The sequence below is a fragment of the Archocentrus centrarchus genome, chromosome 12 (genome assembly GCF_007364275.1).
Source record: "Archocentrus centrarchus isolate MPI-CPG fArcCen1 chromosome 12, fArcCen1, whole genome shotgun sequence".
Classification (NCBI taxonomy): domain Eukaryota; kingdom Metazoa; phylum Chordata; class Actinopteri; order Cichliformes; family Cichlidae; genus Archocentrus; species Archocentrus centrarchus.
In genome coordinates, this window is record NC_044357.1 from 18,866,443 (window position 1) to 18,880,666 (window position 14,224).

The 14,224-nt window shown below is 39.2% G+C and overlaps 1 protein-coding gene across 1 annotated transcript in view; it reads right to left on the bottom strand.

Annotated features, from left to right (window-relative positions):
- The window catches only part of il11ra (interleukin 11 receptor subunit alpha), a 46,621-nt gene that overhangs the window by 3,903 nt on the left and 28,494 nt on the right, over positions 1 to 14,224 (bottom strand). The window contains exons 2-11 of the mRNA XM_030742919.1: positions 11,848 to 11,944; positions 8,075 to 8,141; positions 5,199 to 5,365; positions 4,433 to 4,547; positions 3,500 to 3,660; positions 3,221 to 3,384; positions 2,718 to 2,862; positions 2,447 to 2,545; positions 466 to 568; positions 225 to 304 (exon numbers count right to left, since the gene is read on the bottom strand). Coding sequence (XP_030598779.1) covers positions 226 to 304; positions 466 to 568; positions 2,447 to 2,545; positions 2,718 to 2,862; positions 3,221 to 3,384; positions 3,500 to 3,660; positions 4,433 to 4,547; positions 5,199 to 5,365; positions 8,075 to 8,141; positions 11,848 to 11,944 — 1,197 coding nt within the window. The 3' untranslated portion in view covers position 225. The remainder of the gene's footprint in view (positions 1 to 224; positions 305 to 465; positions 569 to 2,446; positions 2,546 to 2,717; positions 2,863 to 3,220; positions 3,385 to 3,499; positions 3,661 to 4,432; positions 4,548 to 5,198; positions 5,366 to 8,074; positions 8,142 to 11,847; positions 11,945 to 14,224) is intronic.

Sequence of the window (14,224 nt, forward strand, 5' to 3'; positions counted from 1 at the left end):
ACACTTAATTAGGAGTTTAATTAGCTCCTTGCCACAGAGGTTGTTCACCATTCAGATGTCTGAAACGGTCAAAGCTGCAAAACACGCCCATCTAAGAACAAAAACAGCCATGTGTGGTCTTGAGTTTGAACTCAAGATGTTCTTATATGCAGCATAGTGAATGTAAAGGACGGGGATAAAAGTGGCAAAGAGCCTATAGAAACCAGTAATTAATAGTGCCTCACATTAGATCGGCATGGACTTCATCTTGACCATAGAGGTGAGCTCTTGTTTGGTGGCATGATCACGTCGCCTCTGTCTCATCCTAGACATATAAAATGAAACATAAACACTGACAAAAAGCTTTAAAATGCCAGGCTTTACAAAAAAAAGAAAAAAAAAATTTCACTCAAAGAAAAACGAGATAAAGACCACACAGTCATGGCCTGTGGATGTGGGACATGTCTGTGTGTGTGTTTTTCTTACCACACAACAAAGATGAGGGAAAAGATGGTGGTGAGGATGACCACGGAGAACAAAACCAGGAGAATCACCAGACCTAAATTACCTTCGTCCCCATGTTTAGGATCTGGGTGGGAAGAGAAGAGGAGCAAACGAGAAGGGAGGTTCAGCAAAACAAGCAGGGTTGGAGGTACTGAGAAATCAAAGAGAACATGCTGGAGAGAGAAACACATGTGATGGAAGACGCAGATGTAAAACTGTAGGGAAATAAAGAAAATCTTAATCAAAAATCACATAACATGGAGGCAAAAAAAAAAAAAAAAAAGTTTACACATCTCCGTGAGACAAAAATGGAAAGAAAAAAAAAAACAGCTGTGTGTGTGTTCCTGGATTTAATTACTCCCTGCTGAGAAGTTAATTTGAAATCTGCCATTATGGCTTTTCACCCAAACATGCATTTATTATACTGAGAGGAGTAAACAACTCGCTTTCACACACACAAACAAGAGAAAACATCACCCTGAATTGTAAAAGTAACAGCACATCCAAAATAAAAAGCAACATTAAAGAGCGATTTATGAGCACATCTGCAAACGACAGTGAATTCTCTCCCATGCTGACACAAATAGAAGAAGACATCTGGTTCACCGGACACCAACTTAAATAATCCAACAGCACCAGTCAGCGTCTTTTAGCCTGTACTCCACTGACAAACCCATAGTTGTCTCCTTGTATATACTGTGTGTGGGTGTGTGTATACTTGTTGTGCGTATCCTGCATGTATATTTTAGACGGCATGCTTGCAGCTGCAGGCTGCTTTTAACTCTGTTTTTTGCCCATGTATACCTGAGCTGCTATGTACTTAACTTATCATCCAGGGCACACACAGCATCGTAGAAAACATGACATCCCACAGGTACCAATTAGTGCAATTATATGTAATTTGGTGATGAAGCCAGGCACAAGCTACTTGCACTGTTCTATCAAGACTGTAATAACTGTAAATAATGCCTTCCTAGAGCTTGCTGCTACATTAATCCTTGATGAGGCTTATCAATGCTGCCAAAACACAAGGGAAAAAAACATCTTGTTCTGCTCTCATTAAGCTATGACTCACAAGGCCCCGTGGTTGTCAGCCATTTTCATCCAATGAAAATGATTTCTTCAAAAAGGCCTTGTAGATGAATTGAAGAACAACCATCATTAAAAAAATGTTTTGTTTTTTTTATCTCTGTTCTTCTCTATCTCAATAACTGTTCACTGGATCCACTTCAAACTTGTGGGGTGTGTTGCTGGGAACTGGAGTAAGTGCAGTGTCAAGTGCACTTAAAGTCATTTGGATAAGAGGTTCTCATATTTTGGCTAAAAGTTGTTCTCTGGTACTATTATTTCCTGTAGAGTGACTGCTGCCTGCCCCACTCTGTGTGAGGGGAAGGAGGACCGCACACACACACACACACACACAAGAGAATGTGCACTTGGCTGTCTTTGTGATGACATTCATAGGCATTAATGCATCCCCAAGCCTCTTCCCCTTAAGTTTAACGACCACAACTGAGTGCCAGACTATGCTCCCAACCTAAACCTAAGTCTGGGAGTCAGCTAAGAAGTTCTAATTTTTACAAATTTTTAGGTCAGGCCTTCCACATTAATTGAAGGGACTATCGAAGCAGTCAAAGAACCAGCAAAACCTGTCTATAAAGGGCTGTAGGAAAGTGGTACAATGCAATGCTATGTGTTTAATTCCTCTAATAACCATAAATAATGCCTTCTGTGCCTCTCAGCTTCCTAGCTGTTGGAGTCAGCTGACTAAAACCTAGGGAGAGGGGATAAAGCAAGACACATCAGTGTTTGACAACTGATCGAAGATTTGATCAACTTGATTGTTGCAACACCTAGGTGGTGCAGTACTAATCCAATGGCATTAACTGCACTCCAGTTGATCCATAAAATAACCACTTCTGATTCTAATGACAATTTTCATTTGGTGTAACATGAGTCTTACCGTGTGACTTTGGAGTGGAGGCTTCAGGCTTTGAATTGTTAGTGGGGGTAAAGGGAAGATAGATGTCCAGTTCCTCATTAGGTTCAGGGGTGGTGTAGTCTGTAAGGCAAACACAGACCAGGAGTAAGTTACTTATTTAAGTCGGTAAAATGGAGACATATTCAGAGATATTTATTTGATCATATCATTTATCATTTGATTGATTTTTGAATTGTAAATTGGCTCTATAAATAAAATGACTGATGTGCACTATTTTAATTTTCCCTCTGACCTTCCCAGGGCCTGCACAGAAGCAAGGGAGTCCATTCACTCCACTGGCTCTCTGTGTCCACCTCGTCACGGGCTCGCACCTGAACCTGGTGGAGGTGGCCTGCCAGGGCGTCCAGTATCACAACTGAACTCTCCAAAGAGTAAATCTGGTTAAAAGAGGGAGAAAAATGTCAGGGAAGGAACATGCACGTGCACACACACAAAATAAGTTCATTACGAACACTTCTTTTACTGTGTTTAGCCGTGGTGTGCGTTTAGAGTGACTTACCAAAACAAAAACAATGAAATAGTTGCATGTATTTTAATGTTCGATTCTAGTCTGTTCGCTGGGTCTCAATTTATAAAAGCAGAAAGTTTTGCTTTACCAGTTGATAAATATTAATTTATTTCCAACTGCTGGTGAAATGTTTGAAACATTTGTTATATTTTCTCCAATGTAGATGCTCAAATTTAGTCCAAACTGCACCCGCATCAACACTGCAGTAAAAACAATGGCCTACTAACCTCTGACCAGTACATAGAGTCCTTTGGCCTGTATCTGATCTGAAACACCAGAGGGAAAGCGTCATGCAGCGGCCAGGAAGAGGGAAATTTCCATGAGACTAGTAGCTTCTTTGGATACCCTTCAATCTTCTTCACCAATACTGACTCCGGAGGGTCTGGTTTTACTGAAAAAGAAAGAATTAAATAAAATTTGATTTAGCATTAGATTTACGTGTTAAAAAACATAAAAATAGATATATTTTAAGGTCTACACTTCACGTGTGTTTAGTGGGATCTTACAGAGGTCATGTAATTTAAAACGGGCAATTGTTGTCGTAGACCCGAGAGCATTTGTCTCTGTGATTCTAAGGGTATGGATGGGCTGCCAGAAAGCAGGGTGATCTACATCGCAGTGCTTCTGGGTGACGTCCACAATGCACGGGCTCCACTCCTGACCATTCCTTAAAAACACACAAAATAAATGTTATTTAGGGTAAATGACAACCAAAATGTGTGCTGAAAAATCCAAAAAAAAACCAGTATAACTAGTTCATAATGAAGCAACCAAACAAATGTCAGGCTGATTGTGGACGTAAGACAGTAAGACAGAGTCTGTTCCACTTAGGCTCAGCTGGTGTTTACAGTGAGCATATCAAGTTATGTAATGTGTGGTCTGTAAATTCCAGACTAATCCTTAAGAATCAGTCCCAATAAGATTTCTTCTTAAGTGTGCCAAATATTTCCCTGAGAGGCAGAAAACAAAAAGAAGAGAAATGGTGATGTCACTAAACAAATAAAAATATTGACTTCAACAGCAACAAGGAACAGGTCTAAAAGCCCTTTTGTTTTTCAGTGCATTTACATCTTGTTAAACATTTGCAGCGACATGTTATGGAAAACTCATATTGTGACTGTAGCTGTGTGTAACTTATTATTTATTTGTTGGATCATCCCCCAACTGAATGTCTAATCATTCCTGGGCAGTCCTTAAGAGTCTCATGTAGTGGACTGACTTCTTCCACTACTAGCATCTGCTGCAGTCAATGAAAACACACTTTAAGTGTGTTGTTTCCTGTTTGAGAACATTTCAGCTAATAACAGTATGTGTGCCTAGTTTAAGAGCCATATGATAAGTGAGAGGGACTCTGTGGCATTTTCTCTATATTTAGACTATCTTTATAGCCCATTTGGGATGTGACAATGGGTGTTTCAGCTGCAGTAGCTAGCTCTTACCTCAAGGAGGCATTATACTTTGCTGGCAGGAAGGTCTTCACCGATTCTACCCAGGAGCAGCGAACATGCGTGTGATTGGGCACTTGACAGGAAATGCTCAGCAGCCCAGGGGGATCTGGGAAACAGTAGTAAAGACATAGCTCATTTTCAGGACAGAGAGGGAATGGTTCATAAGTGCCCTGTTAGATGTTGTAATATTTTTTAAAGGTTATTTGTCTTGCCCTCGAGTCTAAAATTAACAGCTCTGTGTCTGTGCCCTAGTTTCCCGTACATTAACCAAAATATTAAATAAAGCTTGACCAGTAATTGGAAAAACTCCCCAAACTTCAAAAAGAAGCCTATTTAGAGAGCTGCTTCCTGTGTAAGACAGTTATAGGAAGTGGAGCTCTTTGTCTAATTGATGGCTGATAAGACCAGTTTCCTCTGAGGACCAGCACTGGTGCTCCAATTATCACTGTTTCAGTAAGCTGTCCTGTTAAACCCCTTCATTAAAAAAAGAGATCTAGAGGGAAACAAAAATATGCTGAGACAAATTCAAAAGAGAGATGAGAAATTCTCAGTTGCAGAAACTCTCTGATCTGTAAAGCACTGGGAGGCTGAGCCTGTATATGAGACCTAAAACACATGCAGGCCCTTTTCTGCTTAAAAAAAAATACATTTTTGAAGGTTACAGTCCTACAGCAAAAGACCAGATGCAGAGCAGACATTTAAATAAAGGTAACTCCTGAATTAAGAGCGAGTAAAAACAAGTCACAGCAACACTTACGGCCCAGCCTGAGTTTCATAGAATGGAGGAGGACCCCACTGTTGTCATAGCAGCTGTAGATGCCCTGCGCTGAATGGTTGGCATGCAGCAGGACTAACCTTCCATCTGATGTCACTTGATGCCATGGTAACATTGGGCTGTGGTTGAGATGCCACACCACAGGTAACCTGGTCAGGGACATGTTAAACTTTGGTTATTATACTTGACAGGATTTATACAAACATTATTCTCAACTCCAATCCTAGATTAGAACTAAACAATTTAACAATAAGTACCTAATATCAATAACATCCATGTGACGATTTTCATTTATAAAGAAATCACAACCAACATTGCATTAGTCCAGCTTGTGATACATTAATTTGTATTGTGCCAGCTTTAAGGCCATTTCTTTGAAGTGAAGTAGTTTTTAGAGCAGAACACTATCTAATTTCTGCTGCTAAGTCAATCAAGACAATAGCAAAATGATGTCGTTAAGAAGCTGTCCCTACCAAAAATAGGCATTGAAAGTCTGTTATGTCCATAATTCACGTTAAGTCACGTACATTCACATTGTGTAACTTCATTATGAAGAAGTAGCTACAAGTTAAGTTAACAAAATTGAGGATAACTGTTGACATGCAGCTACTGAAGCTAATAATAGTAACTGTTTGGGCACAAAACTTTGCTCAAGCATGACAAAACAAAAGTCACTGAGGTTTATTTTCAACTGAAGATTAATCACACGTTTGTGTTTTTACACCATATAGGCACATACAATATATACACTACAAGCAATGCACAATTTTAGCAGTAAAGGCATAAATTTCATAGAGACTGACTATTTGAACAATTTTGTATATGGCACCCAAAGACAAGTTTTGCAGAGCAGTGCAGACCAGACAGTTCTGTGTGTATCTATCTCATCTTTTCATAACTTTATGAGTTTTCTTTTAACTATGATATAACTGTTGTTAACAGTCTCTTTATGATAATTAAGGCCTCAGTCAAACAGGCCTAGAAAACACTCAGTGACTCCCCCTAGCCACTTCCAATCATCAGTGAAAAATGTATTCCCAGTTGTTGGCAAGTGGTTGCTAGGTGAAACTGGTTGCAAAGAGGTTGCTGCACTAAAAACCTCCTTTTGATTGCTTTGGTTGCTAGCAGATTGCTGTGTTCACCCACGGTCTGCATGGGAGACATTGACCTGACTACTAGGGTTTAATCCCGGGATCCGGGATTCCCGGGAAATGCGATCAGAACCATTTCCCGTTTCCCGGGAAACGTTAGACGGGAAACCGGGAAAAAAGTCGCGCGCGTCGATTTGACTTTCAGAAGGAAAAGAAAGCTTCAGAATGTTAAATTTAAGGAAATATTGAGAGAAGGGTTCGTTTAATGCGAAAAGCATTACTCTTCATTTCAGGCACATTCAGCCTCCGTTCAAGGCTTCAGCCTTCATCTCAAGCGTTTTAATAGAGGTATTACACAGTTGTACTTTTTTCCTCTTTAATTTGTTGAAATCGTAGGCAATGTGTTTACCCTAAGGTATTTTGTATTATATAATTTTATATTATTATATATTGTTATATTGCATTATATAGCCTATAAAATATGCCTGCCCTGAACAATAAAGAAATATCTGTTTAACTTCGAGTGTTTCTTTTCCTCGTTTGCAGCCGCTTACTAACAATCATGAATTAGGATACGGGCCTAATGTGTGAAGAAATTATCATGAAATAGATTGCTTTAACATATTTCGCTTTTAAAATGGAGTTGAGTAAAATGTATATTTTTTAGGCTATAAGGATTGGCCAGTTTTTCAAAAGACGATTCACAGCGAACCTACTTTAACCCTCAGACACGGTGTTATAAATTTGCTGTTGCCAGAATGGCAATGACCAAGTCGTAGTGCATTACTCAAGGCCCTGTGTTATGTCATATTATAGTGTAGTACGGTAGTTAACTTTTCAATGACTATTACAGCGTTCCACTGGTGGAGATATAGCGCAACAGATGTCGCCACAACAGCGTGGCTGAGCCTTTATCAATGCTGTGGAGATGAACCGTATTGTTTTACACCAGCAGTTGTAAAATCGCTTGTTATAATTCCATGTACAATGGAGGAATATTCGAATTATATTTGTTAAGGGAGTGTTGAGGAACGATACAACACCGCATAGCTCGAGCACTCAAATGCCGAGATGTAGGTTTTATTGCATTAATCAAGCCGACGTTACCCCCTACTGGGCATAACAGGACATAGCTGGAAAGCTACCTCTACAATATCACAATAGGTTAAGGCCGACACAGGCTACAGAAGGCCTAATTAAAATAAAAAAATAAATAAACTTTTTTCCTGGGATACCCGGGAAATGGCTCGTCATTTCCCGGGATTTGATTCATGTCACTTTCGGGAAAAATATTAAACCCTACTGACTACAAACACTCGCTAACTAACCACCAAGCTGTAGTGATGTGCTCACTACTGCTTGGTGGTTAGTACACATCATGTTAATAATAACTTAGTTATTATTAATCTCTGGCTCTCTTCCACAGTGTGTCTTTTGTCCTGTCTCACTCCCCTCAGCCCTCATCCCCAACCGGTCGCAGCATCCCTGAGCCTGGTTCTGCTGGATTTTCCTTCCTGTTAAAAGGGAGTTTTTCCTTCCCACTGTCACCAAGTGCTTCCTCATAGTGGGTCATTTTGACTGTTGGGTTTTCTCTGTAATTACTGTACTTAAAAATCAATTATTCTGGCAGTTTTTAGTATATAACTAATATTATTAGTAAGTTCATGATAAATTTGCTCTGGGTGTAATACATGTAGCTGCTTAACTGAAAAACTCTTTCAAAACACCACTGTGAATTTGTTAGTGTTGCCTCATTTCTTTCCTTACCTGATTTGCGACTTTCCGCATGCCAGTGTCACATTTGACTCCAAGCGCCCATAGTGCACACCTGACACTGCAAACACAGACATCACATAAAATATTAAAGCACTCTGCTGTCTGGCTTGCAGTATCTGCACACTGCACAATCTAACATACCATGTGTCAGCATTGTCTGTATTAATGTGATTCAAGCGGCACCATTTACAGTATATTCTGCCATGTCACAATAACATGACCATACAAGGTAAGGGATCCTGGAGACACCAGGCTGAGGAGACTTTGGCACGCAGTATAAAGCTACTCCATCATTAAAGTAATATTACTGTGTATCAGCAAATCCACTCTGGAAACCTTTTAATAATGGACAGAGGATCAGTTAAACATTTTAAGAAAATACCAAGAACGAGCTGCCGTACTATCCCCTAAAAAAGTCCTGATGGTTTGTTTGAAGGCAAATTTTCTGCATGTAGGTTGGTGTGAGGGTTCTGAACTTGAAAGTGGTTATTAACAAAAGGTTGCTTTCTACAATATGAAACCTTCAATTTTCTTGATGATAACACTGTTTCACTGATTACAGAAGACTCAAAATCACCTTGGTTTTCCAGTCTCAACTTCACAAAAGACACGCTAATGTAGTTCATTGTGAGATTTATTAATTTCTATCCCAAATTACTGCTAGGGGTATTGAGTCAAGGAGATAACTTTTGTTTTATCTGTTGAGGTTTTGAGAGCTCCTTCTCTGATATCCTCCTCTTCAGCTGCAGCTCTGCTGCTGCAGCTGCACTTTAATCCACTGACAACTATGACAACCTAGCTGCTTTGTACAGTATTTGGAAACCAAAGTAACACAGAAAACTTAATGCAACATCATAAACAATGTAGGACTAGATACAGATGTAGCCTTGTAGTTTCAAAAGGTCATTCTCCAATTTAAATTCATAGGTTTAAATGCAGCAATAATGAATACTAATGAATCTGGACACAGAATTTTGGTATCAATCATATTCATTATTGTAATCTGCAAAACTATAACACGCCATTACACAAAATTGCAGGGTGGTGTAGATTTGAAGGAATACTAAGTGTAGTGTATACCTGAGCAAATATTTGAGGTGACTGCAGTAATTTGCAAACTTGATACACTATCTCTAGTATGTGAGTGTGTGTGCATGCATGTTTAGTTTGTAATGTGAATGCTGGCATTTATAGTAGATCTAGAGTGGAGAAAAAAAACACTTTGACTGCCAGTTTGCCACGAACACACCTTCATTAATTTTAACCTCAATCACTCAGGCGCGCATACTCCCCGCTGGCCTCTCCTGCTCTGGTAGCAAACAATCTACCCCAGGTTTGTGATTCTGCAGCTTTTCTGTATCTCTTATTACTTGTAAAAATCTGAATAAATTGGCTTCACAGAGCAACCTGAAACCTATGTTGTAGGGCGGAGATGAGGCATATGGAGAAGGCGAAGCATTTAATGTTGTTTTATATATATATACATATTATTTCTCCCCTTCTACAATAACATCATATGCCCATCAGGGACCAACTAAGTTAATCCTAAATTAAATTTGACACATACTCAAAATGAAGAACTTACTGACAGCAGTTTCAATATTTGGTTTTCACTGGCACTGAAAGTTCACTGGCACTACTGCTGTTAGTGGCTACACAAAATGAGACAGCTGGTAAAACAGTAACAATGTTCCACAGTGATTTTTGGTTGCGTTTATATTTCTGAGTATAGGAGATAAATGCACAAAGAGCAAAACGCAAAGTTGAGTGACATTAGAAATAGAGAGATGTTAGAAAGATATGCCTAAAACTTTCAAAATGAGTGTAAACACTAAACACTAAAAGTTTAGTACACACAGACAGACTTATTGGGAAGACTGCTGACTTGACAGGTGTCAAGATGACGACTGAGAACCATCAACAAAAACTTCAGAAAAGGCTGGTTGTTTACAGAGTGTTATATCAAAGAACATTAATGCAAAGTTGACTGCAGGGGAAAAGTGTCGTAAGAAAGGATGCACACAAAACAGTTGATTCAACAACTTGTAAGAGTTTCACAAGGAGGGCACTGAAGCTGCTGTCAGTGCATCGAAAGCCACCACACACAGCCATCTTCAAGAATCACACCACTTCTGATCCGGAAAGAATGTTAGAAGCATCTCTCATTGGTGTTAAGGAGAGAAAGAACTCGACTGACCTTAAAATACATACAAGATGAAGTCTACTATCAAAGCAACCCCAGCTTCAATATCAACCTCAGCAATGCCACAAGCTGATTGCCTCCATTCCAATATTTCACTTTACATGTAGTGAATTTACTGAAGGGCAATTTCTTAATTATTTTTTTTTTTTGGGGGGGGGGGACTTTTTACCTTTATTAGTGCAGCAAAAAGGAGACAGTAAAGTGGGCAGAGAAAGAGTTGGGCAAAACAGGCAGCCAAGGGCCTTGGGTCAGAGTTGAGGCTTAACCTGTCAGCTAAACCAGCACCCATTGCACTGCAACTCCTATATTAAAAAGGATTAATCATTCAATCCTACTTGTGTCCATACAACAAAAAAACTGCTGCTGGTTAATTATTAACTTTTACCTTTATCTTTTCTTTTTGTTTCATCTTTTGTGTCACTCTTTCCTTCTACCTACCTCTGTTTTTGCAGGGCCTCTCCCACCAACGTTAATCAGATTTTCTTTCCCCTTTAACCACCACACACACACACACACACACACACACACACAATCCTCCAGCTGTTTCTGTATGTGAGTGTGTGAGCGTGTATGTGTCCTACCCGGGGCCTTGGTGCAGTGCAAAGATTTGGCTGGTCTGAATGTGTGCATTCATGTTTTATTGGCAGTGAAGTACATTATTCCCCAAACCCGCAGCGTTCCACTCATATCTGATTCTGCCTCTGGCAAGAGGACCCAGACATGTGCACAAGAGCACACAGACATAAAACCACACACACACACACAAACATGCATTTAAGTCCACAAACCCACATACATGGACACGCGCACACATGCACACCAGTACGCACAGGAAGGCTGTAGGTTTCTCCTGACATTGAAATCAGATGGCAGGGTGGACACAGAAATTGCAAGCTGCGTGAAACTTAGTATTTTCCAAACAATAAAAAGTGAGTGTGTGTGTGAGTGCTGCAGGAAAAAAAAAAAAGAAAAAAGAAAGAACTGGAAGGGAAAACTTTGACGGTTTCAGCTGAAGGTCTATGGGCAAGCTGTTCTTTTTGTTTGAGTAATTAAGGAATAAAAAAAAGAGTCTCAATGCCATATAGACCCCATACAGATCACTGCAGTGAGGCAAAAGAGCTGCAACAATAGAATTCTTGTTGGAACAAAAGTAAGCAATGAGAAATAGCTCTCCTGACAAATGTGTTAGGGTTTCATAATAATTGCAGTGTTTTTCTTTTAAATAAGTCAAACATATGTTTCCTCCTTCCATTCTTTTGTAGCAGCTTTATGTCTCATAAGTACTTGGAGTCAAGATAAGTCAAGAGCGCCTGAAATAGTTCACACAGGAATCCATGCCTGATCTTTAACACAAGGTGTGTGTAAGTACACGTGTTTGCACATGAATTTGAAAGTGCACAGTCACAGATCTTCTTGCTAAAAAAAGAAAAAGGTCTTTCTGTGAAGTGTTCAAATGCAGTTTGTGTGTGTGTGTGTGTGTGTGTGTGTGTGTGTGTGTGTGTGTGTGTGTGTGTGTGTGTGTGTGTGTGTGTGTGTGTGTGCGCGCGCACGTGTGTGTTACCTTCATCGGTCCAAATCTGAGCACAAGTGGGACACAGTGACCACGATAAAAACCAGATGACTGTCAGACACACAGGGCTGAACAAAAGGCCTGGCATCTAGAAAGACAGAGAGATAGAGTCAGGAATAGAGGTGGCATAATGATTAGGAGTTATTTCAAAGCATTAACAAGAGTAGCAGCAGCAGCATTATCATCATCATCATCATTACCATTCTGGGTCCATTTTGTACAAGAAAATTGGTATGAAAACAAAAATGTCTTTGTTAACAACCTGAATTTTCCATTTCTTTTGTTAATTTCCTCACAGCGGAAACTACATACCAATGCATAAATGGCACAGAAACGTGTTCCATGCAATTACTTGAGAAATCACGCTATACATGCTTCTTCCTTATTACTGAAAATTCTGATTCAGAAGCTCTCCAAAGACCGAAAACGTAAAGACCTTGGCCAATACCACTGTTTGCCTCCATCTCTCAGTGGTGGAACTGTTGCGAGATATTTTTTTCTCCAAATTAAAGACAGATTTCCCAAATAAAACAAAAGTGAAAATATGTTGGAAAAGATATTGTGTTTCCATTTGCCAAAAAAAAAAAAGATCTTTGGCTCCACATGTGCTGGAGAAGTCATCCATCTTCAAGTTTTCTATAAATTTTCCATTTCCTTTCCAAGATGTGCAAAGTGTAAAAAGCACAGGGCCAATAAAGGGCCAGTACTCTGGCCTGTTGGTGGTACTATGGGATATACTTTTTATTACTCAGTTTAATAAAATGAAGGCTCCTTAAACTAAGCTATGGAACATGATGCTATTTTCACATAAACATACTTGCATCAGCATTAAGCATGTCAGCATGCTTACATTTCCTAATTAGCACTTCACGCAAAGTAAAACTAAGGTAGATTTATAGCAATTTAGCATAAAGTATCATAAATTATATCTATTATAACTTTTTGAAACACTTAATTTCATCCAACAGAGTACCACAAAGTATGATGCAGCTGTACCACCCGTCATCGCTAATTGACATTGCTTTAAACTGACAGCTGAGAACCACGGATGTCTCATTTTGTAAAATGCCTGTTGCTTTGACTCCTATCTCCTCACATCTCTTCCTCTCATGTCTGAGGTGGGAGGGACTGACGCACGCGGAGAGGAGGTGAGGAAAGGAATCAAAGATGTACAAACTGAGAAATGAGATAAGGGAATGATACTCTCCAAGAACTTCCTGCTGGATAATTTCAGAAACCCTCTCATCATACTTCACACCATGATTGGTCAGCTGTGTGAATGTGAGAAGGTGCACTGAGCTTTAAATGCTTCCATCCTTTGTTAGTTAACTACAGCACTTGCGACACATTTAATGTACACAACAGGATGCAACACTACGGATGTCTTCCTGTACATTGTGAGTCAAAAAAAAGAGATGAGGAAAAAAATAAAAAAGAAAAGACTCCATGTGATACAGAACGGAAGGTGCATGTGTCACAAACCTGAAGAAAAAGAAGCACAGTTGCTTATTTCTACAAAGTTGTTCATAACTCAACTTCACTTTTATAAACTGTTCAATGTCATGTTTCTACAGACAAGGATGGTGGGTTGATTGTGGGTTGATAATACTCTGATCAAGTCATCAGGAGGTAAGAGCTCCCTCCTTTTATTTGTACAGAAACTGCACTTCTTTCAATGTCAGAGAGAAACATCGTTCATAAAAGAAAATATCAAGGATGAGGTAGAAGGCTACAGTGACCTCCATTTGCTTATCTAACAGTTTTGTGTGGTATGAAATCCCAAGAAACAGAAAGACGAGTAGGCAAGAAAATCAAACGCATGATTAACTAACAGTCACTTCTAATTGTAGTGGAGTTGTTTTTTCTTCTTTTTAGCCTAATACACACTCAGGTTTCCCATTACTGCATTATACTAGAATTATATAAGATTGCTGAATGCATATTTTTTTTTTTTTCTTGCCAGGCAGGAAATTTCTGTTTAAAAAAAAAGAAAGAAATCTAAGGCACCCTGTTTTCAATTAAAATTTAAAATGTCTTTAATCTTATGGTATGGTCATTATAGCATGGCATAAGAGTGAAGTTATTTTAAAAAATATTTCTAATACAGTAGCTTTAAGTTCTTGTGCAGAAGTCACTCCTCATCTCTCCTTTCTTTGGAAAAAGGTGCAGCAATTTATTGAAATATGTTTCAGAGTTTATACAATTATAATGAGCTTGGACGTCAATATTTGGTGTGACCACCTTTATTCTTTAACACAGGCTGGAGTCTTCAGGAATAGTTCTCCAGACTTCTTGAAGGACATTCAAAGCTCTTAACTGGATGTTGGCTGCTTTTTGTTCTGCTCAAGATGATCCAGCACTGCTTCAG